The sequence below is a fragment of the Melanaphis sacchari genome, unplaced genomic scaffold (assembly GCF_002803265.2).
Source record: "Melanaphis sacchari strain LSU unplaced genomic scaffold, SCAv2.0 Contig23_pilon_pilon, whole genome shotgun sequence".
Lineage (NCBI taxonomy): Eukaryota > Metazoa > Arthropoda > Insecta > Hemiptera > Aphididae > Melanaphis > Melanaphis sacchari.
The window spans coordinates 5256297-5282225 of NW_020271114.1; the positions used below are offsets into that span (position 1 = coordinate 5256297).

The following is a 25929-nucleotide window of genomic DNA, read 5'->3' on the forward strand; positions in this document are numbered from 1 at the left end:
ATATCCTATTTATACATAAATTAATTTTTAACGCATACCTAATTCATACTTAATTAATATTTACAATATACATTAATATCCTCCACTTCCACCACTTCCTGTGCCACTGTAATTGTACGATCCCCATGTCTGATTGTAGTTTGTCGCTTGCGGGTAGCTCCAATTTTGATATTGATATGAATAATCTTGTCCAGTGGGAGCGTACTGTTGATAAGCTGCTTGGTTGTATCCAGTGGCATATTGTTGTGGGTAATATCCGGTCGAATTGTACGGCTGGTAGTTAGTAGATGCTATTTGAGAATTTGAAGATGCTGCAATATCTTGTGCCTGTTTCACTTTCATTTCTTTTTCAACTCTAGATTTTTCTTCCTCAACTGCAGCCAATGCTTTTTTCTTCTCTTTAGCAAGCAACTCTGTATAACTCTTAAACTCGTTGGTGGCTTTGCGCAATGATGTATAATCACAAGTATAATCCTCAATAAATTCCAATTTACGTTGAGAAAACAATATTTTTTGCTCTAAATTTACACTGCTCATTGATAATATTTCATCAAATATTTGGATAACTGATTTTTCATTTAACGGCTTTACACTCATTTTAAGCTCGATGAGTTGCAACAATAGTCTAGCATTGTCTTGCATATTGTCTTTGTCTTTGTTTATGATATCTGCAATCAATTCAATAGCTTTATCGATTTTATTTGCACACTTCCAAAGAAAACGTGCATATTTTATGGCAATATTAGAGGTAAGAAACTTTGTATGAGAAGTATTTATATAATGTTCATACAATTCACATACTTTATCAAATTGGTATCTACGTTTCTCCAAATTAATACGCCTGTAAATAATTTGCAACATATGTGGAACAGAGTCATCAAGGTTTTTCAGAATATCAGCAGCTTTGTCTAAGTTACCTTTGCTTTCTTCAAAAGCTGACCATTTCAAATGTAACTCTGGAGACTTACGATGGTGAACTAAACAGGCGCGCAAATATAAGCTTTCTAATAAATCACTTACATCAAAATTTAAAGATTCTAAATAGTCCAAATAACTCAACCAAAAATCTTCATACAAAGCACATGGTATTAAACATCTTTCATACAAAATAACAATACGTTGATGGTCGCCGGCTTCCTTCTCTAATTCAATATAATTTTTCCAATTTTCTATCTGACATTTTTCTAAAGGTTTCACATGGAAATAGGGTCTTTTAATACCTTCTTCGAATGCTTGGCGCTTGGCTATTTCTTTAGCTGTTTCCTTATTAATTTTTTGTTTTGATTCAATGATAGTTTCTTTTAACAATGCTAATTCTTTTTCTGATACATCAGATAAAAAAGTGTTTTCTTCTTCACCTGGTGGTGCAGAATCATCAGTCAACAGTTCACCACTTCCACTCAGCCTAATTCTTTCAGCTACTTGCTGTCTTAATTCAAGATATTCCTTAGCATTTAAAATCTTATCAGGTGCATTCTTGTTTACAAAATCTTTAAAATTTTCAAAATGTTGCAAATAGCCCAATGTTTGTGTAGCAAGAAGACGATTGTATATGTTGAAAGCATTGATTAACTTATTTTGTTCAATTTCCCACCTAATATAATGATCCCATAACCGATCTGAGCGATATTCAAGTCCACACATTTCCAAGCCTTTCTCAAAGTTGTTACGGATAAGATCCACATTATCTGCATGTTGTGTTTTTAGGTATGTCATGTAATGAATCCATAAATCAACACTGAGTGGTATGGCCTTTAAGCCACGTTGAAAGACTATTTCACATTCCTCTTTATTGTTATTTCTTTTCTCAAAATCAGCAAATTTTCTCCAATAGCCGTAACAGTATGGGTACAATTCCAAGAATTTATCATATGCTTCTCTTGCGTTTTCAGCATTATTCTCTTGATCAACAAATTGTAGCAGATAAGTCCATCCAGCAAAGTCTGAAGGATCGTCTTTAACAGCTTGCCAAAACTTATCAAGTTCAGTAATTGGTTTTACTTCTTCAGTTTTGATTTTTTTTGCAGGCTGTGATTCATTATCATCTTCTTTTTCCTCAGGAATTTGAAACCTTTTTGTTTTGGATGTACCATTTTCACTAGGCAGCTCTTCATCAGATACTATTTCAGTTTGATCAGCTAAAGCGGTAGGTGGTAATTCATCTTCAGACACAGCTTCAGTATCAACAGGCATATTGTCAACTGGCATTTCATCTTCTGATATCACCTCTGTTTCGGGTTCTTTGGGTTCTTCTTTAAGTGTCATAATTATTGGAGTATCTTTAATATCATGTTTAACTACAACTTCACTAGTTTCATCTTTATCACAAATATCATCAGTAATATCTATAATTTCAGTCTTGGGCAAGATAATCTGACAATCGTCTGAGTCTTTATTATTATCAAATCCATCACTTGGCTTTTGTAATTTATTACTTATCATTTTTATAGACATTGTCGGAGGAGCAGTTATTATAACCTTTGGTGGTTCAGTATCGTCTAACTCTGGAACATTATCATTGATTTTACCATTTTCTTTAGACTTTTCATTTTTTAACAAAATGTCATCGTGGTCAGCCATAGTTCAAAATTTTCTGAAAAATCAAAAAAAAAAATGAATTATTTTATTTAAATATTGTTTAATAAAACACAGTGTGCTCAAACTCAATATTATTAAACTAAACCTATTCTATATGTTAATAAATATGTAAAATAAATTAATATAATTCTAAAAACATTAAACTTTCATTAATAAGTATCTACATTTTGAAATGTGATTATTAAATTACTTAAAAAAATTAAAGTTAATTTTAAACATATAGATATAAAAGTACGAAATAAGTAAATAAAATATAAAATGTTAAGACAATTAATATTCTTAATTTCAAGATCACTTATTATGCAGGTGTCCATTCATTCAACATTGATAAACTTCGATAAACATCAAAAAATTTTACTGCTTGATACAATAAAATTTTTGTTTAATTTATATTTACCGAACAACAACAATAAACAACAACCAGTTACGAAAATAATACTATAATTAAGTAGTTACCTAGAATTTTGATTTTAAAAAATAGATCTAATAAGTTTTCATCGTAAACGCGATCAACCACCGAAGCGATGCGATAAGATTGAGTTTGAATAAATAATGTTAAATATTATGCTTCCGACGAAATCGTACACAAGACTCAAAACTAAAAACTAACAGTACACTACAGAATACAGAGAACGGACTACGGAAAAGAACGCCAAGAATTAAGAATAATATTAATTATGAATGATATCATTATCAGCATTTATCAGTAAAATGTTATGTTTTACCTAATCAATTGTTATTATTGTGACATTTTGTCGCTACGGGATACGACATCAGTACCAACTATTTATATACAAATTATTTTTAAATTTTTTGTTTCCAATTAATTATATAGTCGTAAACTTCAATCTATCCATAAATTAAATCATTAAGATCAAAATTAATCAGTTAATTATAATTTATAAATAATCTAATTAATGAATAGAGAATTATTTAAATTAATATTATACAATATACAGTAACAACTAGCAAATATGTAACACTATGTATTCTGTGGTAAAGATTCAAGTACCTACTACCTACCTACCTTACTTGTATTATTCTGCATACATAATCTTAAGATTCGCACAGTTGTATATTCAAGATTGCTTATAATAAATAAATTCTCAACATTGTGATCATTGGTGTTAAGTGCAAGTATATCAAATGGACGAAATAATAACTTTGAGACATGAATGAATGTATACACTTATAAATTTAGGCATTTAGCTACGCCTAGAAGGTAGAGTCTATTAATAGTATTAATATGGATGAGAAGTGAGAACTGAGAGGAGTTGTTGAAGTAGGCCGAGTAAGGTTACCTTATACGCCAAACATTATTAATTACCAAAAACTGTTACAACAAATTTAAAAATCAATATAATTTTTAAATTTTTAGCGTTGAACCAAAATTTTTCATTTCGTTTTTTTTTTTTGTATTAAAATATGGTCACTCTATGATGAGCCTAAAGGTATGTAGGTTGGCACCGATTTTTTAAAATTATTATTTTAGATACCTTATACCTATTCACGTAAAAAAACAAACTGGGTACAAATAATTGTTTTTATTCTCAAGAATTATTGAATTTTCTTTAATGGATGATTCTAGAACGCTACACAATGATGCTGATGATAGTTATAGTGTTTTTTCCCCATGTAAATTCCGCAACAACAGTTGTATTATTAAATTGTGTAAGCATTAACTATTAAAATTCGTGTTCTATCTACAGTCTTATTAAATATTTGAGTAAAAGCACTTTAATAGTGTATTTATGTATAATAACGTACCTATTTAATAGGTACTAACAATAAAATGCATTTAGTATTTGGAAAGTATTTTAAATTTAAACTCAATATTAAACGTGTTATTATTATTTAAAAAAATTTACTTTAATAAATTCAAAAATATTATTTATTGAATTTCAAATTATTTCTCAACAGTTATTGTCAATATTATTTTATTTATAAGTTATAAAATCAAATAATTAATTATTTATTTATTTTATATTTTATTAATAAACGTTTATTATTTGATTAAAATCCAAATTTGTTATGATTAAAATAACACAAATATTTATTTTTCAATATAAAATTAAGTAGTTAGTTCAGAGTTCTAACGACAGGTACTTAAATGCGGACTTACAGCTTTAAATTAACTATATGACTATAATTACAAAATTAATTTTCTTGTCGACTTGTAAAATTAAAATTAGTTAGATAAAAAAAATGATAAGGAATATTTTTTAAATACTTTTTGAATAAATTAATTGTTACTATAATTTTAAAAGAATATTTTACAACTTTACAAACTAATATTTAACTTAACTACATAGGTACTTACTGACTACTATAATATTTATAGATTATACTACTATAGTCATTATTTCATAGCAGAAAATATTACGAATTGTATAAATAAAAATACATATTAAACAATTATTGGAAACTATTGAATTTTCATTAGTATTTAGTAATGGTCCAACGGTTTCACCACGACCACTACCACAGTCCATGATTTCGGGAAAAGTGCTCGATGCCCATCCAATATCCGTAAGTACGAATTTGTTATCACAACTCTAGCTGTAATCTTACATTTTCATATAATTATTTGTATTCGTTGTGTTCTACTGTTCTAGAAAATTCTAAGAATCTATGTACAATTATTGCTGTAGTGTACTAGTTAATGTTTTTATTTATTACTTTAAGTTAATAAATGTAAATATTCTCTTAGGATTGAGGCTGTAATTAATGTGATTATATTTTTCCTTTTCTAATCTATACATTATATCAGTTGCGGCCGAAGAAAATATTTTCATTGCATTTAATTAGACTACGTACTTAATTGTAAGAATTCAGTTATTATCTATATATATGTATATGAAAACTGACTTTAAAAATCTTATTTAATAGGTATAAACTAAGAAAAATATTCAAACTTTTCACTTATACAAAAACAATTTATTTATATTCAGCGCATTATATAATCATAAGCACTGCGATAAAACATTTTCTAAAAAATAATTTACTTCTATTATTTCCTTTTATCAAAGAAATAAATAATAATTTATCAAAGAAAATCATCTTAAGAGGACACATCAGTATATTGCATATATTATTTTCTATCTTACACACATAACATAGTTAAAACTTCTCTACAATGTTATCTATTATAATAATTATTTAATAATACATTATCTGTTTGTCTTAGGCTTTGTTTAATTTTAATTTTGAAAAAAGTACTTAAGAATTGTAAATGTATAAAATTAAATAAATTATATAGGTACAAAAATAACTCATTAAAAAAATCAATATATTAAAAAAAAACTTCTTACAAAATACAAGATAATAATATTCTTGATAATTATTATAACAATAACTTAATTTTAATTATAATATCACGATGATGAATAAGTGATGTATGAAAAATAGTTTTTACTTTATTTTAAGTGCATAAGACATACATTTTTTCAGTAATTCCCACTACTATTAAATGCGAGTTATGATTTAATATATTTGTATTTATTGTTAAAACAAAAAAATACCTACTATGCAATCATTAATTGATTTACAGGAATCAGTTTAATGTTTCCAAATTCCAACTAATATTATAATAAATAAATATTTGAAATTAAATTTATTAAAATATATTTTAAATCACTTTAATTAAAACTTATAATTTATAATATCTAATTATTTATTTCGATTTTAGTATTTATGATGGCTTCTAGCGCAAACGAAGAAAATAAAGTTGTCATAAAGAAAGATTGGTATCAAACAGAGAGTCAAGTGACCATAAGCGTTTTGGGTAAACATACATCAAAAGAAGACTGTCATGTACAATTTGAGAAAAATGAAGTGAATATTCAAGCCAAATTTGCCTCTGGTCAACCCTACAATATTAATTTGAAACTTAGCAAAAATATTGCACCTGAATTAAGTAGCTTCAGAGTTCTCTCGTCGAAATTGGAGTTACGCCTTGCAAAGGTTGAAGGGATAATGTGGGATGTGCTAGAGAATACTGTTGACAAAACAACTAAGTCTGCTGTCGTACCTCGCAATTGGGATAAGGTTGTCAATGATATGACAAAAGATGAAGACGATAGTGATGTAAACACTTTATTCAAGAAAATTTATTCAGATGGTTCAGACGAAGTGCGCAAAGCTATGAACAAATCATTTTTGGAATCAGGAGGCACTGTTTTAAGTACCAACTGGAAAGATGTTGCCCAAGAAAAAGTAGATATTAAACCTCCAGAAGGTATGGAGTGGAAGAAATGGGATGAATAAATTAATTTGTACATACTACTACGTTTATTTAAGTGTTTATCTTTCTTTAAAAATTATAAAATAATACGATAAAAAAAAAAAAAAAAAAAAATGGTTTTTTAACTAAGCATACCTTTTGCAAATTATTGTTGTATTATTCATACATTATAAAATTGCATTTTCATGTGAACAAATCATGTTTTAATTTATTCATTTTTAGTATTGATCTTAATAGTTTTTATAGTCCTTTTTTTCTTAAAACATATTTAAAATTAAACAAAGATGAAAATTCAAAATATTTGTTAATTATTGTATATTTGAATCCTATAAAATTAGACATCTTATCAAGAAATAATTCATATTTGGCAAAGGTAATGCTAAATATGTGATACAATTTTTATGATTAAACTTATAGATAGAATAAATATTTTTGTGGAAATATTGAGCATAATGTAAGGCAGGCCGTATCTGATGGGGGATAAAAAGTCTAGACCCCCCCCCCCCCCATGAACATTTTTTTATAATATCAACATAACGGACTAAATTTAAAATTTATCAAATTGATTATTGTTTTGTAACATAATGATAATATTAAAATATTATTTTAGCATCTAACAACAGATTTTTATTGATTGATAACAACTGCTATTGATTCCAGTCATCAGAGATTAATTACAACAATATTTTACTTCTGTAAATAAAAAATATTTTAATTATAAACTTTTACCCGCTAGATAATAACATTAATAACAAACACGCCAAATTGTTTGATTAATTTTGTCATAATGAGTGAACAAAATAACAAAAATGTACTATTAAATTATTTTTCTATATTATGTATGTTACTATATTAATAATTTAACATTGTTTTAAATCAAGTATCAAAACTTAAACATAGAAAATATACTTTATACATTATAATGGTTTAAGACTCTGAAAAAATTTCTGGATATGGCCTTAAAATAAGGTCTTGAAAGTTGATGATTTAAAAGAGTTAAAATATATGTATGCTTATAAATTATAATGCTCTCAATAAACTTAAAAACCAGTATAACTATAATAAATAATACTTTTCATATATTAATTGCTTTAATTTTATTAGCCAAATGTTCATATAAAATAATTAAATAAAATTAATGATATAATTTTATTTTTACATAAAAAAAACTATAAATTCATTCCTTTACTGTTTAAAAAGTAAAAAAAAATGTCAAATAGTTTTGATATAGTAAAACTATTTAAAAATCATTAATAATCAGACTATAGTAGGATGCAGGCGGTGGTGAACTTATGGCATGTATCATGTAAGGAAAAATAGCACATAAAACATTTTCATCTAAATAATTTCTATTCATTGTTTGATTTTGCGTTAGGTGACAAAAAATAATGAACAAAATAATTTATTATTTAAAAAAAATTGGTTCATTTCAAATAAATAAAATCATAAAGCCATTATGCAGGTAATAGGTACACCTAATATATTAAAGTTTATTTTGACTATTTCAAATCAAAAATACAGATAAATAGTATTGAATAAATCGTGAATCTGATGTTTATTTTAACTAAAACATCTAAAAGTTATAAAATACACATCTGATATTAAACTGAACTTTATGAAGACCTCTCCCCTCTCAGTTGGAAAAATTTCTTATAGATGCTTCTAAACATACATTACTGGTACATGAATAATTTTCAAAACTGATTACATTTTGATATAATGATATGTAACCCAAAAAAGAATTACTGCTCTTAATAAAAATGACTAACATAATATTCAATCATATTTTTTTAAATAATCTAATACACATATTTTAGACAAATAATTAATACATTTTGAAGAATGTGAAGTTACAAATTTAAAAAATATTTGAGACATTGTATGGTAATAAATTGTTATTGATGGACAAATCCACTAACAATACTGGTCAATAACAACTATAGCATATATTTTTGAAAAATAATATGGTGAAGACCACCATATAGTAAATAAAAATAAAAATAAAATTGTCTATATAATAAGTGCCAATCTTTTATTTGAGATTTTAAGCTATCTAATTGACAATTTTTTAATATATTACTAACAGCTTGTTTAAAGTTTTCATTCCTAAACTTTCATTAAAATTTAGAGTTTATGTAGATTTCATAATACGTACGATTATAAAAAATGAATGAATAGAATAGTGAAGTAATTTTGTACTTCTAAATTATTCAAATGGAATAATTTTTAAAATAGCCTACGGAACAACCTAATATTATTATAATTATTTCAGAATTTGTATAAAACAGAAACATTTTTTTAAATTTAAATTGTTTATATTTAAAAGAGCGAAACATAGGCATCAAATTTTTTAGAGGGTTATAGCCCTCCTAGAAATAGACATATACTGAACATATATGTATAAAATAATTATTTAATAACAAAATGTGGGTGTCAAAAATATTTTTGTTTATTTTATGTTTTTCCGCTTATTAAAGGTATGTATGATTTACAGGATCAAAAAAAAGCTTTCCATTTTATTAAGGATTTAATCCTATATTTAATTATAAAAATCTGCTGAGACCATAATAAATTTCCGCAAGGAATAGGATTTCATCTTAATAAGCGTCAGTACAAGACAGCTGTTACTGCTGTACTTGTAATGCATCTCATAAAATTATACCATTAGAATAATAGGTTTAAAATTTTGTTTCTTGATTTTAAATTTTATTTATTATAAAAAAATAGTAAATCTAAAACATGTGTTGACACATGAGATAATATCATTTTTATACCTCATAGCTAACAATAAATTATTTAGTGAATTAAGTAATTATCAAATTGTCTATTATCAAATTTCAAGAAGATTCAATTCTAACTGAGTAGAGTATCAACAGTTGGTAATATAAAATATAGTTACCAAGTTACATAATTTTATTTAGAGTTAATAAAAAAAAAATTATCCAAGTTAATTATTGATAATTTTAGAATGACATAAATACTAAATATTAAAAAAAACTACAATTTGATTATTGTTGTACCTAAATTTTCTAGAGCTAGATTCGAGAAAAGAAAAATATAAGCGAGTAGAAATAAATTGAACAGAGTGATTATTTCAACTTTGAAATTAATGTGGTCTTTATTTAAAAAATTAAAAATTGAATCACACATTAGTACAAACGTTGTGGGGGTCCCATTGTTGACTTGATGTGCAGCGACCTAACATTTTGCCAATGTTTCTTCAACAATGAAACTAAGAAATTGATTGAAAGATGGATGTTGTGGGCCAATTCATCAGCTTTCATGTCAACATGGCCAACAGCAACACACAGACACAATACCTAAAAATAAATGTCAACATTATTAACCAATGATATTAATCAATGTAGAAATAGAAGGGATTGCTTACCTTTTTCATTTGGAACTTGATGGTGGCTTTAACTTCATCGATTTTCATGTTCATTGATTCTTGATGGGACAAAAGACCAGGAAACTTACCAGCTTTGTTTAAACCTGGTCCTAACAAACGTGGGATCTGTTTGATAAGAGCTTCGCTGGCTAAGAACGCATCATATCGTTTGGCCAATTTCTTTACTAACTTCTTATTCTTGTTGAGTTTTTTCAAGGCTTCAACATCCATGAATGGCACCTTATTTACCTAAAACACAAATGTACGTGTTAAACTTAATTACAACTTGACAAGCATCCACATTTAAAACGTGATTTATTATTATAGCCTCAATCAATTAGCAGTAGTAGTGAAAACATTTACCTCGGCTTCATCACAATGCTGTTGGTCACCAAGAATGCACACCTTCATCTTGGGCCTAGGGATGTGCTTCAATTTAATGGTTCCGGAGAAACGCTTATCCTTTTGTGGATCGTAGTTCTTAAGACCAATTTGCAATTCGACCGTTTGCAAAAAGTTTTTCTTGTGTGTCTTGGCCTGGCTCAACACCTCGTTGACGGCCTCATACAATGTATCTTTAGATACTTTCGACGACATGTTGTGATTGTATAGTAACGTTCACTGTGACAAAATCCAATAACAGTTATTTAAAACGTGGACACCAGAAAACCACATTTGAGAAAATATGCCAGATGTACTTACCCAAAAGACACGAGTGAGAAAATGAACGCGATACACTTCCGAAAAGAAATTTTAGGTTATGGTGCATCTAGCGTTTTAATTCTTTCATCTACGAAATCACAACACAATGTTGGTAACCTGGTAAGCACATACTAGGACCGTGTTTTACTTCTACTGTGTTTTACCAAATAGATAAACTGATAATAAAAATGATAACTTAATGATAATAATTTTTAAATTAAAATACTAGATAGTAGATACTAAATAGTAAATAATAAATAATAAATAGTATCATGATTCATGGTATAAGTAAATTCTATTTAATATTAATACTAAATAGTAAATAATAAATTGTCAAGTCAATAAGTATTATGATTGTTAAGAATTTCTGAATCATTCAAGTCTTCAACAATAGATCTTTAACCCTAAACCAATTTAGTGCATTAGGACCACAGGGGAAACGTTAATAATTGCATTTGCTTTTACAAAAAAAAAAAAAAAATCTGTACACAGAAATAACAAATAAAATTATCATTCCCACAATGTTTGACGTGGTTTGCACTACAGCAAATGGGGGAATTCCAATATTTTACCGAAAAAATAGTAAAATGGATTCTGTAAGTTATTAAGCATGAAAATCATCTATAGTTCACTGTTTTATCATACTATGATGATAATTATTTGAATTTTGCAAAAAGCCATACTTGATATTTGTATAATACATTTAAATTGTTCAAAATATTGTTTGCTTACTAAAAACATAGATTTAAAACAAAAATGTAATTTAAATCTTTTCAAGATTTTTGGGTACTTAAATAATTTTAAATTTAAAAATTTTTAATTTTGTTTTGATTTGTGTGTTTAAAATAACATGGCTTACAAAAGTGTGTATTTTTTCAGGTACCATTTACTACATTTTCAACATTGAATGCTGTTATAACATTTGCAGATGTTCAAAATGTTAAATTTAAAGTTATTCATACAGATAAACATTCCTTTATTTGGCATGCCATTGGAGATAGGTATATTATTATATTATAAATTCTATAGCATTAAGTATTTGTTGATATTTTGTTGAATTATTCTTACAAATTTAAATACAAATAGCATTGTATATACATAATAAGTTTGTCAATATTTATATTAATTTTCATCAAATTTTTCAGTTTAATTTTGGCAGGCATTAGCGATTTGAACAATTCTACAATAAAAACTGGTTTAGAACTGATATCTACTTTAATAAAGATGATTATTGGAGATGAAAACATATACAATAAGAATGCAGATAGAATAAAACGGGAAATAAAAGTATGCACCAAGCCATTAACTTTAATAGTTACCTAATTGATCGAATTGTATAGCTTTAAATATAATGTCTAATTATTGTTTAGCCATGTTTACCTATTATTGATTATATATTGAGGAGCTTAACATCAGTAACGATAGAAAAACATTTAATAAACATAATTGAAACACAGTCAATAAAGGATAATAAAGCAATAAACGTAACTATAAACTTTTTAAAATAAATTAAAATTCTGTTTAATTTTTTCTAAATTTACAGAATTGTTTATACAATTGGTCAGAAACAATCTGTAGTGATCTTTGTTGGGTTATTGTGGATAAGAAATTGAGTGCTGCAACAAAGGATTGGTGGGATTTACATATTAATGATAGAAAGTTATTAATAACAATTATTTTGGCCAATTGTTATGACCAAATTACTTCAGCTGATATTCCAATTTTCTTGCCTCATTCTAGTACTAAGGTAAATCAATGTATTTGTTATATAAAACCTATATTATGTAAAGACTTCTTTAAAAGGGTTTTGAAAGAAGTAAATATTTTATATCTAAAAGGTAAAATACAATTTTATTTTTTAATAGTCTTTTCTATAACTCAATACATTTTATGTTTCTAGGTCCTTTTAAGACTAGTATGTTGTATGGTTGTACAGGGTGTTTGGACAGCAGCTATTTGTGGACCTACACCAAATTTAGATGATATTGAAATAAATGCTGCTAAAAGTTTTAGAACAGTTATCAATTACTTTCGACCTAATTCTACTAAATTTGAATTAACATCTGGGTAAATTAATAACTATAATAATAAAATATAAAATATGTTACACTTAAAGTGTTAATTCCATTACTTTATTAAATAACGAAGTAGTTAATGAATTATCTAACAATTTTTAGCTGAAGTTTAAAATTATAAATGGGGAAAAACTATTTATTATACTTAAACCGGTTATTCTATACAATTTTAGTTTGATTTTCATTAAAGTACAGAGTACATTTGAATTTAAAATTAATTTTACCTTATTTATTTTAAACTGAATTAATTATAATTACACTATTTTTTTGTGCATGTGTGCAAACTACAAGACTATTATAGCATTTAGAATTGCACAATACTTCTTTTTTCTGTAAATACCTCTTTGTATCACATTTTTTTTTTCATGAAAAATCTTAATTAGTTCCCGCTGCTTGAGCAGTTGCCACAGATCTTAATATATATCTTAATCTTATATTGTCTTTTGAAACAGCTTATACTGTTAACAAATTTTCTAAACATACTATAATTTGGGATTGAGAATATAGTTGTTTTAATACTCCTATAATTTTAATAATAGATTAGTGTCAAACAAATAAATAGCAAACACCTGAGATTATAACATTTTTATTACATTTTGAATCTTAACAATTTTATTGTGAATTTTAATAATGAGACAATAAACGGACAAAATATGTATATAGCATCTATGCAATATATGCAACTAGAGCTCAATTTTGGGGATGCAGAAATTATTCATATATCACAGGCTTGTCAGGGCTATACTTCCACACCCCAAATATCATCTTTAGATTTATAAATTGCAATTAGTAAATAGTAATATTACCATTCTAAAACAACACCTATATTATTAATATAAAATATACTTTTATATAATAACAAAACATTTACATTTTAATTCAGCATACTTTTTCTTGGCTTCAAGCAATATTTACTTTAAATAGTTTTAGTATTTGGTCATTTTAATAAATCTTTTTTGATGTTATGCAAAAATAAATTGGAAAACTTTTGGTGAAGCATGCTTAATCTTAGTCAGTTCTTTATTCACTGCTCTGTCCAAAAACTGTGCTTGTGGGTTGCATAGTTTACTAGAATTATGATTGCAATTTGCATACATTTGGAAATTATTCTCTTTTTATTTTCTATGTCATATACTATAATGTAAAATTAGTTATTGACAACCAACATTTTGACTTTTAATACATCAATCTATACATTTAAAATATCCTATAAAAATAAGTTATTATTTATTAGTATTAAAATTTATTTTCACCTTATAATAGTTGATGAACTCTAGACTTTCATAATAATTAAAACTCATACAATTATCAACTGAATCAGCCATTGACAAGTTTTTAAAATATGCTGAATGTGTTAAAAACTAATATCCGTTATCGTAAAATGGTAAACACAAGTTGCAACTGGTAGACACACTTAATAATCAATTAATGTTATTAATCTTATATAGTAATAGTAATATAACCAATTTTTTAAAAGTAGCTTTTAAGTTTTCATAATATGTCATGAGTGTCATGACTTCTAACCAAAAAAGCTATATATATATTTTTTTTTTTATAAACATCTTATAATTTAAGAACATGAAATTTGTGGTATTTCATTATAATTATTATAGGTTTATTTAAAAAATCAAGAGCTGTTAAATTTGTGCTCAGGGGTGTTAAAAAATTCATTGTACCCTCCTAGTTGCATCAATAAATACTTGTACAATAATAACCTTATAAAACGGTAAATGTACATGAACATTGCCATCAGTCATCAGTCATCACCAATGACATCTACAAGAATGTCTGTATTATCTTCTTACCTGATTTATTGTTATTTTGAATAATAAAATAACAATATATTTTACACTTACAAATTTTAACACATAATAATGTGAATAATTGAAATATATGAAATAATTAGTTAAAGCAACATTACTTTCATATTTTAGTTATTTTATAACCTAATTGATTCAATACGTTAACTGTAACATATGTATTTTAATTAATATATAGACCATTTTAAAAACATTTATGAATGTAAGTTTATTTATGTTTATTATATTTCAGATATATCATAGTGAATACAAACTTGTTCAAATTCACGCAAAATTATTATTTAAGTACTGATGTACAAAGAGGAATTGTACAGTTTTATAATAAAATTGCATCACGTCTTATGAATGGTATTAGTTTTGTATTTTTTGAATATGTTCAATTATTCTTTTATGTGATTTTTTTTTTTTTTAATTTGTTTAAATATTGTAATTATCATATTCAGATAATCTAATGGGAAGTGAAGTCTCATGTATGGGAAAAAATTATAACTTTTATGCTATAAGTTCAAATGGTATCATGTTATGTTTAGCATATCCAAGTAAACATAATATGGTTACAATCAAGTAAATATATTTTAAATTATTAGTAATTAATAATTATTCTGTTTTCAAATAATCAAGTCAAGTATTTAAGTATTTTGAATTTATTCATAAATCTATTTATAGCTTAGATAGTTAAATTCTCTGAATGATAATTGACTATTAGTTCTCTAATGGTTAATATTTTATCATTATTTATTCTTTATAATACATATTTTATTTAATCATTTCATGATTTCTATATCTTGTTTTCTGTTATTTATATTATCTTTGTTATTAAGTAAAATATATCATAATATATATATACATATATATATATATTTTTTTTTTTTATAGATACTATGCAAAACAAGCTTTTCAACAACTTTTATCTGATATTAACAGTTAAATAAGTATTATTTTATACACAATATGTTCCACATTATATGTATAATTTAATTTTAATTAATTTAATTTTTAAATATAATCCGTCCAAACTGTTTTTATGTGATTTTAAATTAAATGTTTATTTTTTTTTAATTTTATAACTTAAAATTAAAACAACATTATTTTATTGTAAATAATTGTGTATTTTATTCTAAACAAAATATATGTGTATTTACTTTACATTATTATTTTTCAATGATATTCAATAGTCTAACTATAAGGACCCCAGCAACATTTTTCACAAAAATTTGACAGCTAACTATTTTTATATGCTTTAAACTTCTACTAATAATAACTCTCCAATAGTCATATATCAATTAGAATAAACAATCTTTGATTATAAAATATTTAGAGAATGTCATATTTGCAGTGCTGTTTCCATCTTACAAATTAATAACAAATTTGTGTTCAGCAATTCCAATTTTATGTAGTTAGCTTTAAAATTAGAGTGAATGAAACTATATAATATCAAAATTTAAGGTAAAACCATTATATTTAAAAGATTTTTATTAAACGAGTTATGAGCATTTTCAATTATTACTTTATAAACTTACTCCAAAATTTCCTAAAATAATGTTACGATCTTTAATTTAATATTAAATATGTATAATTATAGCCTTTAGAAATTAATAATTGCAATAATAAATAAATTAAACAAAGCTCCTTTTATAGAGAACTTTATTAATATACAAACATTCAACAAAAATACACTAAATTCTCATTATGCTTCATACCATTTTTTCAATGTTTCCGGAGCTGAAATTTTATTCTTATATTTGTTAACTAATTTTGAAAACGATACATCATTTTTATTATTCTTCTTTTTACTCTTCACCTAAAATAATACAAATAATAATAATAATAATAACAATATAATATACCCCTTTTTTGTTGAATTAAATTTTTTATTAAGTATACTTTTGGTTCTCTTTTCTTCTCGTTTCTGATGGCTAAATCGCGTTTCTTTTTCATTGTTAATTTCTTCTTGGTTTTAACATTCTTTTGATGAGCTTCAGATTGAATTTTAAGTTTAAACTTTGATCGAATTGCCATATGCCCCTAAATATTTTATTAACGCATAAGTAATGTATTAAAATTATTAAATCCAACATTTAATTATTACATATAAATATATGATATTGAGTTTACTACAATTTTTTTTTTATATTACCTCTTTAGCTGTTATACCAGTAAATTCAGGGAGATCTGCTGTTTTTTTTTTTGATAGTGCGGTAGATCTATTGTTTTTGTTATTATTTTCTGTATTAAATTTTTTATTTTTATTTTCAACAGTCGATGAAGTACCTGATTGTTTATTAAATAATGGATTGCAGGTTTTACTCTTTTCTATTCTTCGTTGTCTAGCTTGTAAAACAAGCCTATTTTCAATAGAAAATGCTACTATTGGTCTCTATAATTATAATACTAATTAATCAGCTTTCTACAGAAATATAAAATATTATCTGAAAATCTTACTTTATTTGAATTAAAGATGTTTGGATTGTTATTGATGGATCTGAGTGCCTTTAAAGCATCTTCATGTTGTTTAAATGTAACAAAAGCATATTCTTTTGAAATTGGTACTCCATTAGGATCAACTTTTTTTAAATTCCTCATAACTACTACCTGAATTAAATAATAAAACAATATTATAAGCAATAATATTTTATAAAGCAAAGTTGGAGACTATAGTTCCTCACATCCCCCAGAATCACCCTTTTATTCAAGTATGATAACAGCCTATAATAGTTAAACAATTATAAAATAATATAATTTTTTTTTTTAAATTATTGTAATCCTTATTATATGTAACAAAACTACATAATAAAAATTTGTTGAAACATTAATTATCCCAAGAGGGTAAAAATTATCAAGTGTATTATCTTTTAATCTTTTTTCACAAAGTATGTAATAAGTAGAAGTCGGATTTTTATGATTTTACCTATTTGTTTCTAGTGTATGTGTTAAATGGGAGTAAGATTCATGTAACACAGAATTTATAAGAAAAAATTTATTTTGCATAAAAAAGCATATTTTAGGGGTTAGAGAATTTTCAACACGTTGGAGAATATTTTAATTTTTAAAGATTTTACTTTTGTTATAACAACATAATGAATAAATTTCACGTAAATTGGCATTTCGATCAATACAATATTTACTATAAATTTATTTCTGGGTTCTAATAAAAATTAATCACAATAATTAATCATATAATATGAATTCTATAATTATTTTTTTATTATTACCTACATTATTTATAGTCATAAATAAATGTTTCTATTTATGTTGATATAAAATCATTTGCTAGACAAATACCTTAAGTATTATATTTATAATTTAATATACAAGTTAATACATAGATTTAAAAAAAAAATTTCTAAAAATATGTAATGTAAATGGTGACAACATAAAGTTAATAATCTATTTTATCGTTGTCAATCAAATGAGTATTATTTTTTTTAACAAGACATTCAAGCTTTTAGGTATACAAATGTATCATTATATTTATCCTTATGTTGACCATCCCTGCTATATATTTTACCTATTATTTAAAAAAATTGAAAATAGGATCAATAATAATCCTGATTTAAGCACTAAATTAAAATTAGTGAGAGTGATTTTTGAAAATGTTAAACTAGCAAAACAGTTTCAAAATTAATCTCCTGTAAGACAATAGTTTTTATTAATTATATTATTTCAATTATTAAGTATGGTATATAAGTGTCTAGTTATCTAACTCACTTTCAATACTGCATTAGGATGAGTATATTTTGTAAATAAATCCTTTAACTTTTTATTATCCATGTTAGCTGGCAAGTTGTGAATAATAAGTCGATTACGAGCCACAAACATATTAAGATTTTTTAGAACTTGAGATTTCCATTGCTCCAATTCAAGTCTTTTATTCATATCATGGACAGATACACCATTTGCAGCTGCTGTTCCGGCAATTATAACTAAAACATGTGTTATATTATAATAGAATAATATGCGTTTTTACATCAACTACCAATACTAAAATTAATTAAAATTATCTTCATACCTCCTTCTTTGATTAAATACAAATTTCTGTTATCCTTATGAATAACTTTATCATCTTTATTTTTATCCAGAACTTCTTTATCAATTGCCATTTGCGGTTCCATTGTAGATCCATTAAGAGTTAGCTCTTCAGGAGAACTAGACATACAAGCTTCCACGCTACTAGAATCCTAAATTATAAATTCAAATAAATATTAACACAATTTTTATCAAAATTTAAGTGTTTAAAGCTAATGCTTCATAATTTATTTCAAATCTAAATTCTTTAATAATTTATGTTTATTCAAATATATAAATTAAGACCAAATTGTACTTATAATTAATGCTTATATTTACTCTGAATTTCACAAATGCTGTTCCTTTAGAATGTTCTGTTAAGCGATCTACACAAACAAGTGCATAGTAAACTGGTCCAAATCGTTCTTTTACAAATCGCTTTAATTCATCGTTATTAACACTAAATGAAACATTTTTAAAAAAAACTGTCAAACCTTCTTTAACATCATGAGATTTAAAACGTTTTTTATTTGCTGTAGAAATTACAGACTCATTGTCATCAATATCTTCTCTTTTTCGTTTAACATCATTTCTAAAATTAAATACATCAAAATAATTATTCATAAGTTAATTAATAATTTAATATAAATATATAACTCACTCAATATCTGTAGTCTCAAAATCTACAAAATTGTCAGATTCCTCTTTCAATGTGTCTAGAGTAAGATAATCTTCAACATTTTTAGGTTTTTCTTCATTATTTTGATCATCAGATAAAACTTCTTTAATTTCTTTTTGATTTTCAATAGGTTCAACATTTTCTTCTTTAACCGAGATATTTTCTTCTTTTTCTCTAGTAGTATGAATAGTTTCATACTTATTTTTTGGTATAGCCCAATCAACAACAATAGATCGACCTTTGAATATTTGAAAAAAATTAAATAATAAATTATATGAGTACTAAGACAATTTTCTATTATTACTAAAAAAAAAAAAAATAAAAATGTTTCATCATTCTAAATTTTAATACTTCCATTAAAAATGTATTTATTTTTTTTTTTATTATTACATACACAATCTATACCTCATAGGTACAATAATACTAGTAAGAGTGTTAGCTAAATACAAAAACTAAATACATGAATAATCATAATAAAAGTAGCCACCCAGTGATAACACTTTTAAGTGAATTTTTAAATTAATTTATATATATTATATTCTTTTTTTTCCTAAATTAGGTTAAAAGATATCTACACCAATTTTGTTTTAGGCACTTTGGAATAACATTTGTTGAAAGAGCTTTAATTAGGGGACTGGAATGAGATGCTTGTGGAATCTTTTATAATATGTTATTACTTCTTCTTCTTCTTCTTTCTAATTTTTAAATCCATGTACAGGGTATGATTTGATACATATAAGAGGGAGTTCTTCATTAATTTCTTAAATGCAATATTTTGAAAGACCTGAATTCAATTTATTTTTGATTTATACATATGTAGTCACAAGTTTAGTTAAAATATTTTAGCAGACATATGATAGGCCAAAGTGAGTTGCTAGTCTAGGGTTAAACAAAGATATTTTATAGTCAGGGTAGATGGAATTTGAATACCGTAAAGAGTGACGGGCAGACAATATCCGAGTTTAAAAGTAAAAGTTGTGTAATTTGATTTAGTTTGATTGATTTTAATAAAAAATTAGAAATAAAATAAAAATGGTTATTGAATTCAACCAGGAGAAAACTTTTATAAGTTTTGAAAAAACTAAAGAAATGTTAATTTTTTATTTTCTGGTTATAACTTATATGTTTAAAATATACTTAAAATTAATAGCAAACTATATACTCACCACCAAAATCTTTACCACTGGTGTGAGCAATTGCTTTAGCAGCGTTTTGTTTAACAATAAATTGTACAAAACCACAACCAATAAGTTTTCCATCAGGTTTCCGTAAAAGTTTTACATCATTTATTTCACCAAATTTAGAAAAATGTTCTTTTAATTGCTCTTCGTTTGTCTAGTAACAGTTAAATAATGATGTTAAATTATTATACTCCAATATTTTAATAGATAAATAATACAGTTTTATATTTAACAACGACAAAAATAATTTGATAGATCTCAAATACTCACAGTAAACGGAAGATTTCGAATAATGAGTCTCCCGCGACGATTGTTTGCATTTTTCGGAGCTTTGTTTTTGGCGAAAAATATTTTATTTTTCATTTTTGCGTCATACGATTAACGAAATACCGGTTGGTTCACTGATCACTTTTCACATTCAAGTAATAGACGTTGAAACTCGGAAGTTAGTCGTCTCTCGACAGGAGTACGACGCACATGTCTTGCCATCACGGTTATCAATATCTACCAAACACCAGATAATAAATTATTATTATTTTTCTACAGATATTATGTATACATATATTCTGTGGTATGTATCGTTAATCGGCAAGGTGGTAACTATGATTATTGATAAGGCGAAATCGGATTCAAAAACTTTAACCAGGTAGTCTTAAAATCTAAGATAACAGATGAGAGTCAACAAACCGACAATACGATAAGTCGATACTTCAAGTCTACAATATTTTACATTAACTTTACAATCGTTTGTACTCGTTAAAAGTATTTTCGGCTTCCTAGTATTTGATATTCTGATACACATTATTCTGTTCTACTACTTAAAATTTGACTAATTATTGTTTATTTATTTTTGTTTTATAATTATAATTATTGTCATTCGCCAATGGGTTCACCGTCGGCGTGACTGTGACTGGTTAGTGGCTGTGTGTCTCAGTTAGGTGCTGTTACACCCCTCAATTTTCTGTTTTTGAATTGTTGCGGCATCCGAATTCCGAGCATTGTCGTTTGTCGGCAATATAACAAAATATTATCATGTCGTGCGCATACTTTTTCGCACGACGTTGGATCGATGAAACTAAACGCGGCTGATGAACAGTTCGCCGCTGTATTTATTAGTTTTTATCAAGCGACGGTCAAAATACTATCACCCAAAAATTCAAAAACAGTGATGAGTGATGACGATTATCCCAAATATCAAAATTGAAATTACAAAATATTTACATATCCAGTAAAATAATCCATCGTTGCGTGTAGATTTGAGACAGTCGACTTGTGTTCGGGTTTCTCCTAGGTATAGTACGATGTTAAGCAATATTAATCTTGAAGTAGTTTGACAATGTTACGAATAAAAAAAAAAAAAAACGTTTTTTAAACATTAGTTGCTCGTAGTCATATTAATCATTACACTAGTGTCTACTACCTAAGACAAAATTGCCCTAACATGAAATAAAACAATTACTATATATACAATAGATAACTATTTTGATATTTATTTCATTATATTTGATTGTTAAATCGTTGTCATACTTTTCTTATGTAAATGACTTCAGTTATTTTGTCCCAGTGCCCAAAAATGCTTAGGGCTTAGCCTAAAAATGATTTAATCCGACACTGAGGATTCCAATTGTAGTGTTTTGTATTTGATGACTATAGATAGAACTAAATGCACGTTGTCACGAGTACACAGACCTAGTCAGTTACTAATGTTTGAAACAAGAGTCTAGAATAACATTTAGTATATTATTCGTGTTGTAGCGATTGTGTTAATGTGTCATTGTAGCTTTTTTTTTAATATTTAAATATATTCCATCTGCTTACAAAATAAAAACAATAAGTAATAAAGATTACTAAAAGAAAAGTATATAAAAACATATTTTTGTAGCTAAGCTTGGAATCATGGTGGAAGACAAAATCCTGTACACTTTCCGGGGGTGGTTGGCGTTTGTGGCTTTCATGGACCTCGGCGTAACATTTCGATCATTTTTCGAAAACAAATGTATCATTGGGACGCAGACCAATTTACAGGCAGACGAACATTTTATACATGGTACTAATGATAGTTTTTACGTGTGACAAATGATTTGCTAAATCTGTGACTAACAATGTTATTTGTAATTCGGGTATTTTCAAAACAAATATTTTACCAAATTCATAGAGGGCTAACTTCATAAAAGTGTTGGTCTAATACCTACTATAGTAGTTATTATGATGCTGTTTTCATTACATTCAAATAACAGAGGTTAACAGCTTAAACATAAAAATATAAAATGTAACACAGATACTGAAACTGAATACCGATATAAAACAATGATCAAAGATAGAAAAGAACTAAAACCAAACTTTCATCAAAGTATTTCTTCTATAAAATATTAATAATTAAATTTAACTAGAACTGATAATAAATTATAAAAAGAGGTAATTACTCAATTTTTATCATTTATAACAATAAAATGAGAAAGTATGTAATTGATTCAATAAAAACGATAAATTGTAATTTATAAAAACATTTTAAATTTATACCAATAAAGGCTGAAATAGATTGATGGAACAAATTAAAAATAGTCATAGAAAAGAATTGAGAAGATGGGATTTATTATTGTATCAAAATTATTTAAATATTTTGGTTAATAAATTGTTATATCACATTTAAATTAAAGGATGGTATTCTAAATGATGTAATAAGTAAAAAAAAACTATCTCAGAAATTATTAACATATCTTATTGTAGTATATTAACAATTATGGCTTTAAAATCTAAACTTATGCCAGCTAGGTTATTAATTTCATTCTTTGTTTAAATTATTCACAGAAGAATTAACTTTGCCAAGAGTGCTGGGTATGTTTTCGCTTCTTAAAGCTCTATGTTTGATACATTGCTCATTATTTATTCACTATAAGCCGTAAGTAATATAAGTAATATAAAAATGGTTATTGTGTATTTAGCATTGAGCTCATATATATTTTTAAAATTCAATATTATTCATTAGAATTAAATGTTTTATATAATTATTTTGTAGAATGGTCAGTATTGGTGCTATATCTATGGTTTTATCTATAGTTTTGTATCTCAGTGAAGCTATTCATTATCGTTCAACTACTTTAAATTTCTTTATTGTTTTTCCAAGCATTTTAAATGGTAAAGTAATACTTTTGTGATAGAATATTTAATAATGAATCACTTAAACATGAATATATTTTTTAATGTTCAAAGGTTTAACATTGATTGGATTATACTTAATTGTACGCAAGATTAATAAGCCACCAGTTGAATGTGTGGAAGAAAATGTTGAAATGTTAATGAGTAAACTCAAATATCAAAAAAATAAAAAATATATTTGTAAAAAAAAATAGGTATGACTATGATATAGAATACAAGAATCATTCAAGATTTATGGAAACATTTGTTTTTTCAATTTTGTAAATTTTTAAAAGATTGAGCTTTCCTAGTTTTTTTAGTTAAATTGTACTTCAATAATTATGTTTAGTTTTAATGTAATGCATTTAGTTTGTAAATAATTCAAATTTATAAATTTTTATAAAATTAGTTGTTTTTGACTTGGTTATTTTTTGTTTAAAAATAATTTGTAAAACAACCAACTTATTAACATTTTAACTTCTTTGAAAACAATAACTATTTATGTAATAGTCAATTTTAAATAAAAAAAATTTAATTTACACATTACATGTTTATTTTCTTATACTGATTGTTTCTGAGGATTGCCTGCTTTATTTTGAGCAATAACAAATTCTGGATAATCTATAAAACCATCAAAATTTGTGTCATCCATAGTTAATATTGGATCAATTAACTGCATCAATTCTTCATCGGTAAAAATTTTTTCTTGGGGAGGTGCTCCCCCTGCTGCGGGATCATGACCACCTTGAACTAATATTAAAACATGATGACAAATTTAAATCAAAATTCTTATCTTATACAAGAAATCATTTAAATTATTATTGCAAGCGTGGTATTAAGACCATTATTTTCAATACTCCCAATAAATAAGTGATAATTACCATGCCAATGTATAAGTGACTTGATAAGTTCACATCCATCTAGTTTATTATTGTTATCTGCATCATGCATTTTAAAATAATGAAATTGTAATTCTTGTTCAGACATTTTGCTAGTGTCTAACGTTGGTAGATCCAAATGTTTTTTTATATGCCTAAAATAAAGCAGAATTATGAAAAAGAATACTAAGTATATTATAAGTACAGTTTTCTATTAATAAAAGATTTTAAATTATATTTACTCGCTTTCTTCTGCTAAGTTTGCATTATGTAACACTTGTTGTGTATGAGGATGTCCTTGGGAACCGTGGCCATGACTCTAAAATATTATTTAGCATCAAAATAATTTATGGAACAAAGTTTGATCCTATATATTAAAGCAGTATGCTTTTTACAGTTATATTAATAATGTATACAGCTATTGTAAAAAAGTAAGAATGTTATTTTTTTATTACGCTTATAATTATACGATACTAAGTACTTTATTTATAATACTATAAACAGAATGTAAGAAAAAAAACAAACCATTCACTGCGATTAATTTAAATATTTCATTGTGTAAATTACATACTGGTTGTTGTTGTTGTTGTTGTTGATGTGGTTGGTGTTGCTGCTGCTGAAGTGGCGGTGGCGTTTGTTGGTAAGGTACTTGTTGAGGAACATTTTGTTGTGGAGGTAAATGTTGAATAGGTACCTATATAGAAGAAAACAATTAATCAAATAGTACAGTGCACAATATATTTACTATCATTTATTTACTTGCTGTTGTTGTTGTTGATACAGTTGTGGATTTACACCAGGCGGTGCTGGCGCGTATTGTGTCGATGACTTATGACACAAGACTACAAGAATAGGAAAAGTAACTAAAAGCGTCTTGGAAATCATTTTTGGTAGAAATACTCATGTACACTTTAAACGTTGATTACCATATAATATGAATACCGACGGTGATCGTGTACATACAAATTTGACGTATTTTTATCTTTCAATACCTGAAATGTGTCGCCTTTTGTCAGTCGACAACTTACATAATTTTATCTAATAATATTATTGTTTCAACTGTTTCAAGCCATGTCATTTAGAATTCAGAAAATTCCACTCTGGCCGCCAGACGTCATTATCAGTTTGAAGGTGCCCCCACATCATCATTCACCACGTCAGTACGTCACGTCGCTTGCTTATGTGTAAACATATTATTATTATTATTCTCATTCTCTGTTGCTCT

General features: G+C 25.9%; 7 protein-coding genes across 8 annotated transcripts; 3 read left to right on the forward strand and 4 right to left on the reverse strand.

Annotated features, from left to right (window-relative positions):
- Window positions 1-4: 4 nt before the first annotated feature.
- LOC112594539 (pre-mRNA-processing factor 39-like) lies at window positions 5-3264 on the reverse strand. The gene is made up of 2 exons (XM_025339352.1): window positions 3055-3264; window positions 5-2593 (listed from the first exon to the last, which is right to left on the reverse strand). Exon 2 carries the CDS (start codon window positions 2578-2580, stop codon window positions 73-75), a length of 2508 nt encoding a protein of 835 aa, XP_025195137.1. The 5' UTR covers window positions 2581-2593; window positions 3055-3264; the 3' UTR covers window positions 5-72.
- A 1937-nt stretch (window positions 3265-5201) lies between these two features.
- Window positions 5202-6932, forward strand: LOC112594678 (protein SGT1 homolog). The gene is made up of 2 exons (XM_025339605.1): window positions 5202-5421; window positions 6287-6932. Exon 2 carries the CDS (start codon window positions 6292-6294, stop codon window positions 6862-6864), a length of 573 nt encoding a protein of 190 aa, XP_025195390.1. The 5' UTR covers window positions 5202-5421; window positions 6287-6291; the 3' UTR covers window positions 6865-6932.
- A 2998-nt stretch (window positions 6933-9930) lies between these two features.
- On the reverse strand, window positions 9931-11028 carry LOC112594702 (60S ribosomal protein L10a). Its single transcript, XM_025339652.1, has 4 exons — window positions 10932-11028; window positions 10593-10850; window positions 10230-10478; window positions 9931-10161 (listed from the first exon to the last, which is right to left on the reverse strand). The coding sequence occupies exons 2-4, from the start codon at window positions 10824-10826 to the stop codon at window positions 9991-9993; spliced, it is 654 nt and encodes a 217-aa protein (XP_025195437.1). The 5' UTR covers window positions 10827-10850; window positions 10932-11028; the 3' UTR covers window positions 9931-9990.
- A 166-nt stretch (window positions 11029-11194) lies between these two features.
- Window positions 11195-15807, forward strand: LOC112594703 (protein fuzzy homolog). The gene is made up of 9 exons (XM_025339653.1): window positions 11195-11527; window positions 11811-11932; window positions 12077-12218; window positions 12302-12415; window positions 12475-12678; window positions 12832-12998; window positions 15059-15174; window positions 15270-15390; window positions 15703-15807. Exons 1-9 carry the CDS (start codon window positions 11453-11455, stop codon window positions 15752-15754), a joined length of 1113 nt encoding a protein of 370 aa, XP_025195438.1. The 5' UTR covers window positions 11195-11452; the 3' UTR covers window positions 15755-15807.
- A 646-nt stretch (window positions 15808-16453) lies between these two features.
- On the reverse strand, window positions 16454-21204 carry LOC112594670 (RNA-binding protein 28). The gene is made up of 10 exons (XM_025339588.1): window positions 20962-21204; window positions 20677-20845; window positions 19493-19748; window positions 19171-19423; window positions 18836-19004; window positions 18535-18749; window positions 17269-17418; window positions 16964-17203; window positions 16711-16851; window positions 16454-16627 (listed from the first exon to the last, which is right to left on the reverse strand). The coding sequence occupies exons 1-10, from the start codon at window positions 21052-21054 to the stop codon at window positions 16514-16516; spliced, it is 1800 nt and encodes a 599-aa protein (XP_025195373.1). The 5' UTR covers window positions 21055-21204; the 3' UTR covers window positions 16454-16513.
- Window positions 21205-21373: 169 nt separating this feature from the next.
- Window positions 21374-24151, forward strand: LOC112594672. Of its 2 annotated transcripts, none has more exons than XM_025339590.1 (5): window positions 21374-21604; window positions 22574-22738; window positions 23500-23590; window positions 23708-23826; window positions 23902-24151. In XM_025339590.1, the coding sequence occupies exons 2-5, from the start codon at window positions 22588-22590 to the stop codon at window positions 24039-24041; spliced, it is 501 nt and encodes a 166-aa protein (XP_025195375.1). In that variant the 5' UTR covers window positions 21374-21604; window positions 22574-22587; the 3' UTR covers window positions 24042-24151. The 2 variants fall into 2 exon arrangements, with proteins under 2 accessions (XP_025195375.1, XP_025195374.1); XM_025339589.1 differs by having other exon boundaries at window positions 21375-21982.
- Window positions 24152-24313: 162 nt separating this feature from the next.
- LOC112594674 (multiple coagulation factor deficiency protein 2 homolog) lies at window positions 24314-25861 on the reverse strand. Its single transcript, XM_025339593.1, has 5 exons — window positions 25464-25861; window positions 25276-25398; window positions 24947-25023; window positions 24708-24859; window positions 24314-24576 (listed from the first exon to the last, which is right to left on the reverse strand). Exons 1-5 carry the CDS (start codon window positions 25587-25589, stop codon window positions 24386-24388), a joined length of 669 nt encoding a protein of 222 aa, XP_025195378.1. The 5' UTR covers window positions 25590-25861; the 3' UTR covers window positions 24314-24385.
- Window positions 25862-25929: the final 68 nt, after the last annotated feature.

What these genes read in the sequence shown, in the direction of transcription:
- LOC112594539 (XM_025339352.1), bottom strand. Translation starts at nt 2,580, where the DNA reads ATGGCTGACCACGATGACATTTTGTTAAAAAATGAAAAGTCTAAAGAA.
- LOC112594678 (XM_025339605.1), top strand. Translation starts at nt 6,292, where the DNA reads ATGATGGCTTCTAGCGCAAACGAAGAAAATAAAGTTGTCATAAAGAAA.
- LOC112594702 (XM_025339652.1), bottom strand. Translation starts at nt 10,826, where the DNA reads ATGTCGTCGAAAGTATCTAAAGATACATTGTATGAGGCCGTCAACGAG. An exon ending in AGCATTGTGATGAAGCCGAG is followed by an intron (nt 10,479 to 10,592) that starts GTAAATGTTTTC and finishes TTTGTGTTTTAG; the next exon opens with GTAAATAAGGTGCCATTCAT. An exon ending in TCAAGTTCCAAATGAAAAAG is followed by an intron (nt 10,162 to 10,229) that starts GTAAGCAATCCC and finishes ATTTATTTTTAG; the next exon opens with GTATTGTGTCTGTGTGTTGC.
- LOC112594703 (XM_025339653.1), top strand. Translation starts at nt 11,453, where the DNA reads ATGTTTGACGTGGTTTGCACTACAGCAAATGGGGGAATTCCAATATTT. An exon ending in GAATAAAACGGGAAATAAAA is followed by an intron (nt 12,219 to 12,301) that starts GTATGCACCAAG and finishes ATTATTGTTTAG; the next exon opens with CCATGTTTACCTATTATTGA. An exon ending in TGCCTCATTCTAGTACTAAG is followed by an intron (nt 12,679 to 12,831) that starts GTAAATCAATGT and finishes TTATGTTTCTAG; the next exon opens with GTCCTTTTAAGACTAGTATG.
- LOC112594670 (XM_025339588.1), bottom strand. Translation starts at nt 21,054, where the DNA reads ATGAAAAATAAAATATTTTTCGCCAAAAACAAAGCTCCGAAAAATGCA. An exon ending in GTATTTAATCAAAGAAGGAG is followed by an intron (nt 18,750 to 18,835) that starts GTATGAAGATAA and finishes CACATGTTTTAG; the next exon opens with TTATAATTGCCGGAACAGCA. An exon ending in ATCCTAATGCAGTATTGAAA is followed by an intron (nt 17,419 to 18,534) that starts GTGAGTTAGATA and finishes TATTTAATTCAG; the next exon opens with GTAGTAGTTATGAGGAATTT.
- LOC112594672 (XM_025339590.1), top strand. Translation starts at nt 22,588, where the DNA reads ATGGTGGAAGACAAAATCCTGTACACTTTCCGGGGGTGGTTGGCGTTT. An exon ending in TTATTTATTCACTATAAGCC is followed by an intron (nt 23,591 to 23,707) that starts GTAAGTAATATA and finishes ATTATTTTGTAG; the next exon opens with AATGGTCAGTATTGGTGCTA. An exon ending in TTTTCCAAGCATTTTAAATG is followed by an intron (nt 23,827 to 23,901) that starts GTAAAGTAATAC and finishes TAATGTTCAAAG; the next exon opens with GTTTAACATTGATTGGATTA.
- LOC112594674 (XM_025339593.1), bottom strand. Translation starts at nt 25,589, where the DNA reads ATGATTTCCAAGACGCTTTTAGTTACTTTTCCTATTCTTGTAGTCTTG. An exon ending in AACAACAACAACAACAACCA is followed by an intron (nt 25,024 to 25,275) that starts GTATGTAATTTA and finishes ATAATATTTTAG; the next exon opens with AGTCATGGCCACGGTTCCCA. An exon ending in GTCACTTATACATTGGCATG is followed by an intron (nt 24,577 to 24,707) that starts GTAATTATCACT and finishes TTTTAATATTAG; the next exon opens with TTCAAGGTGGTCATGATCCC.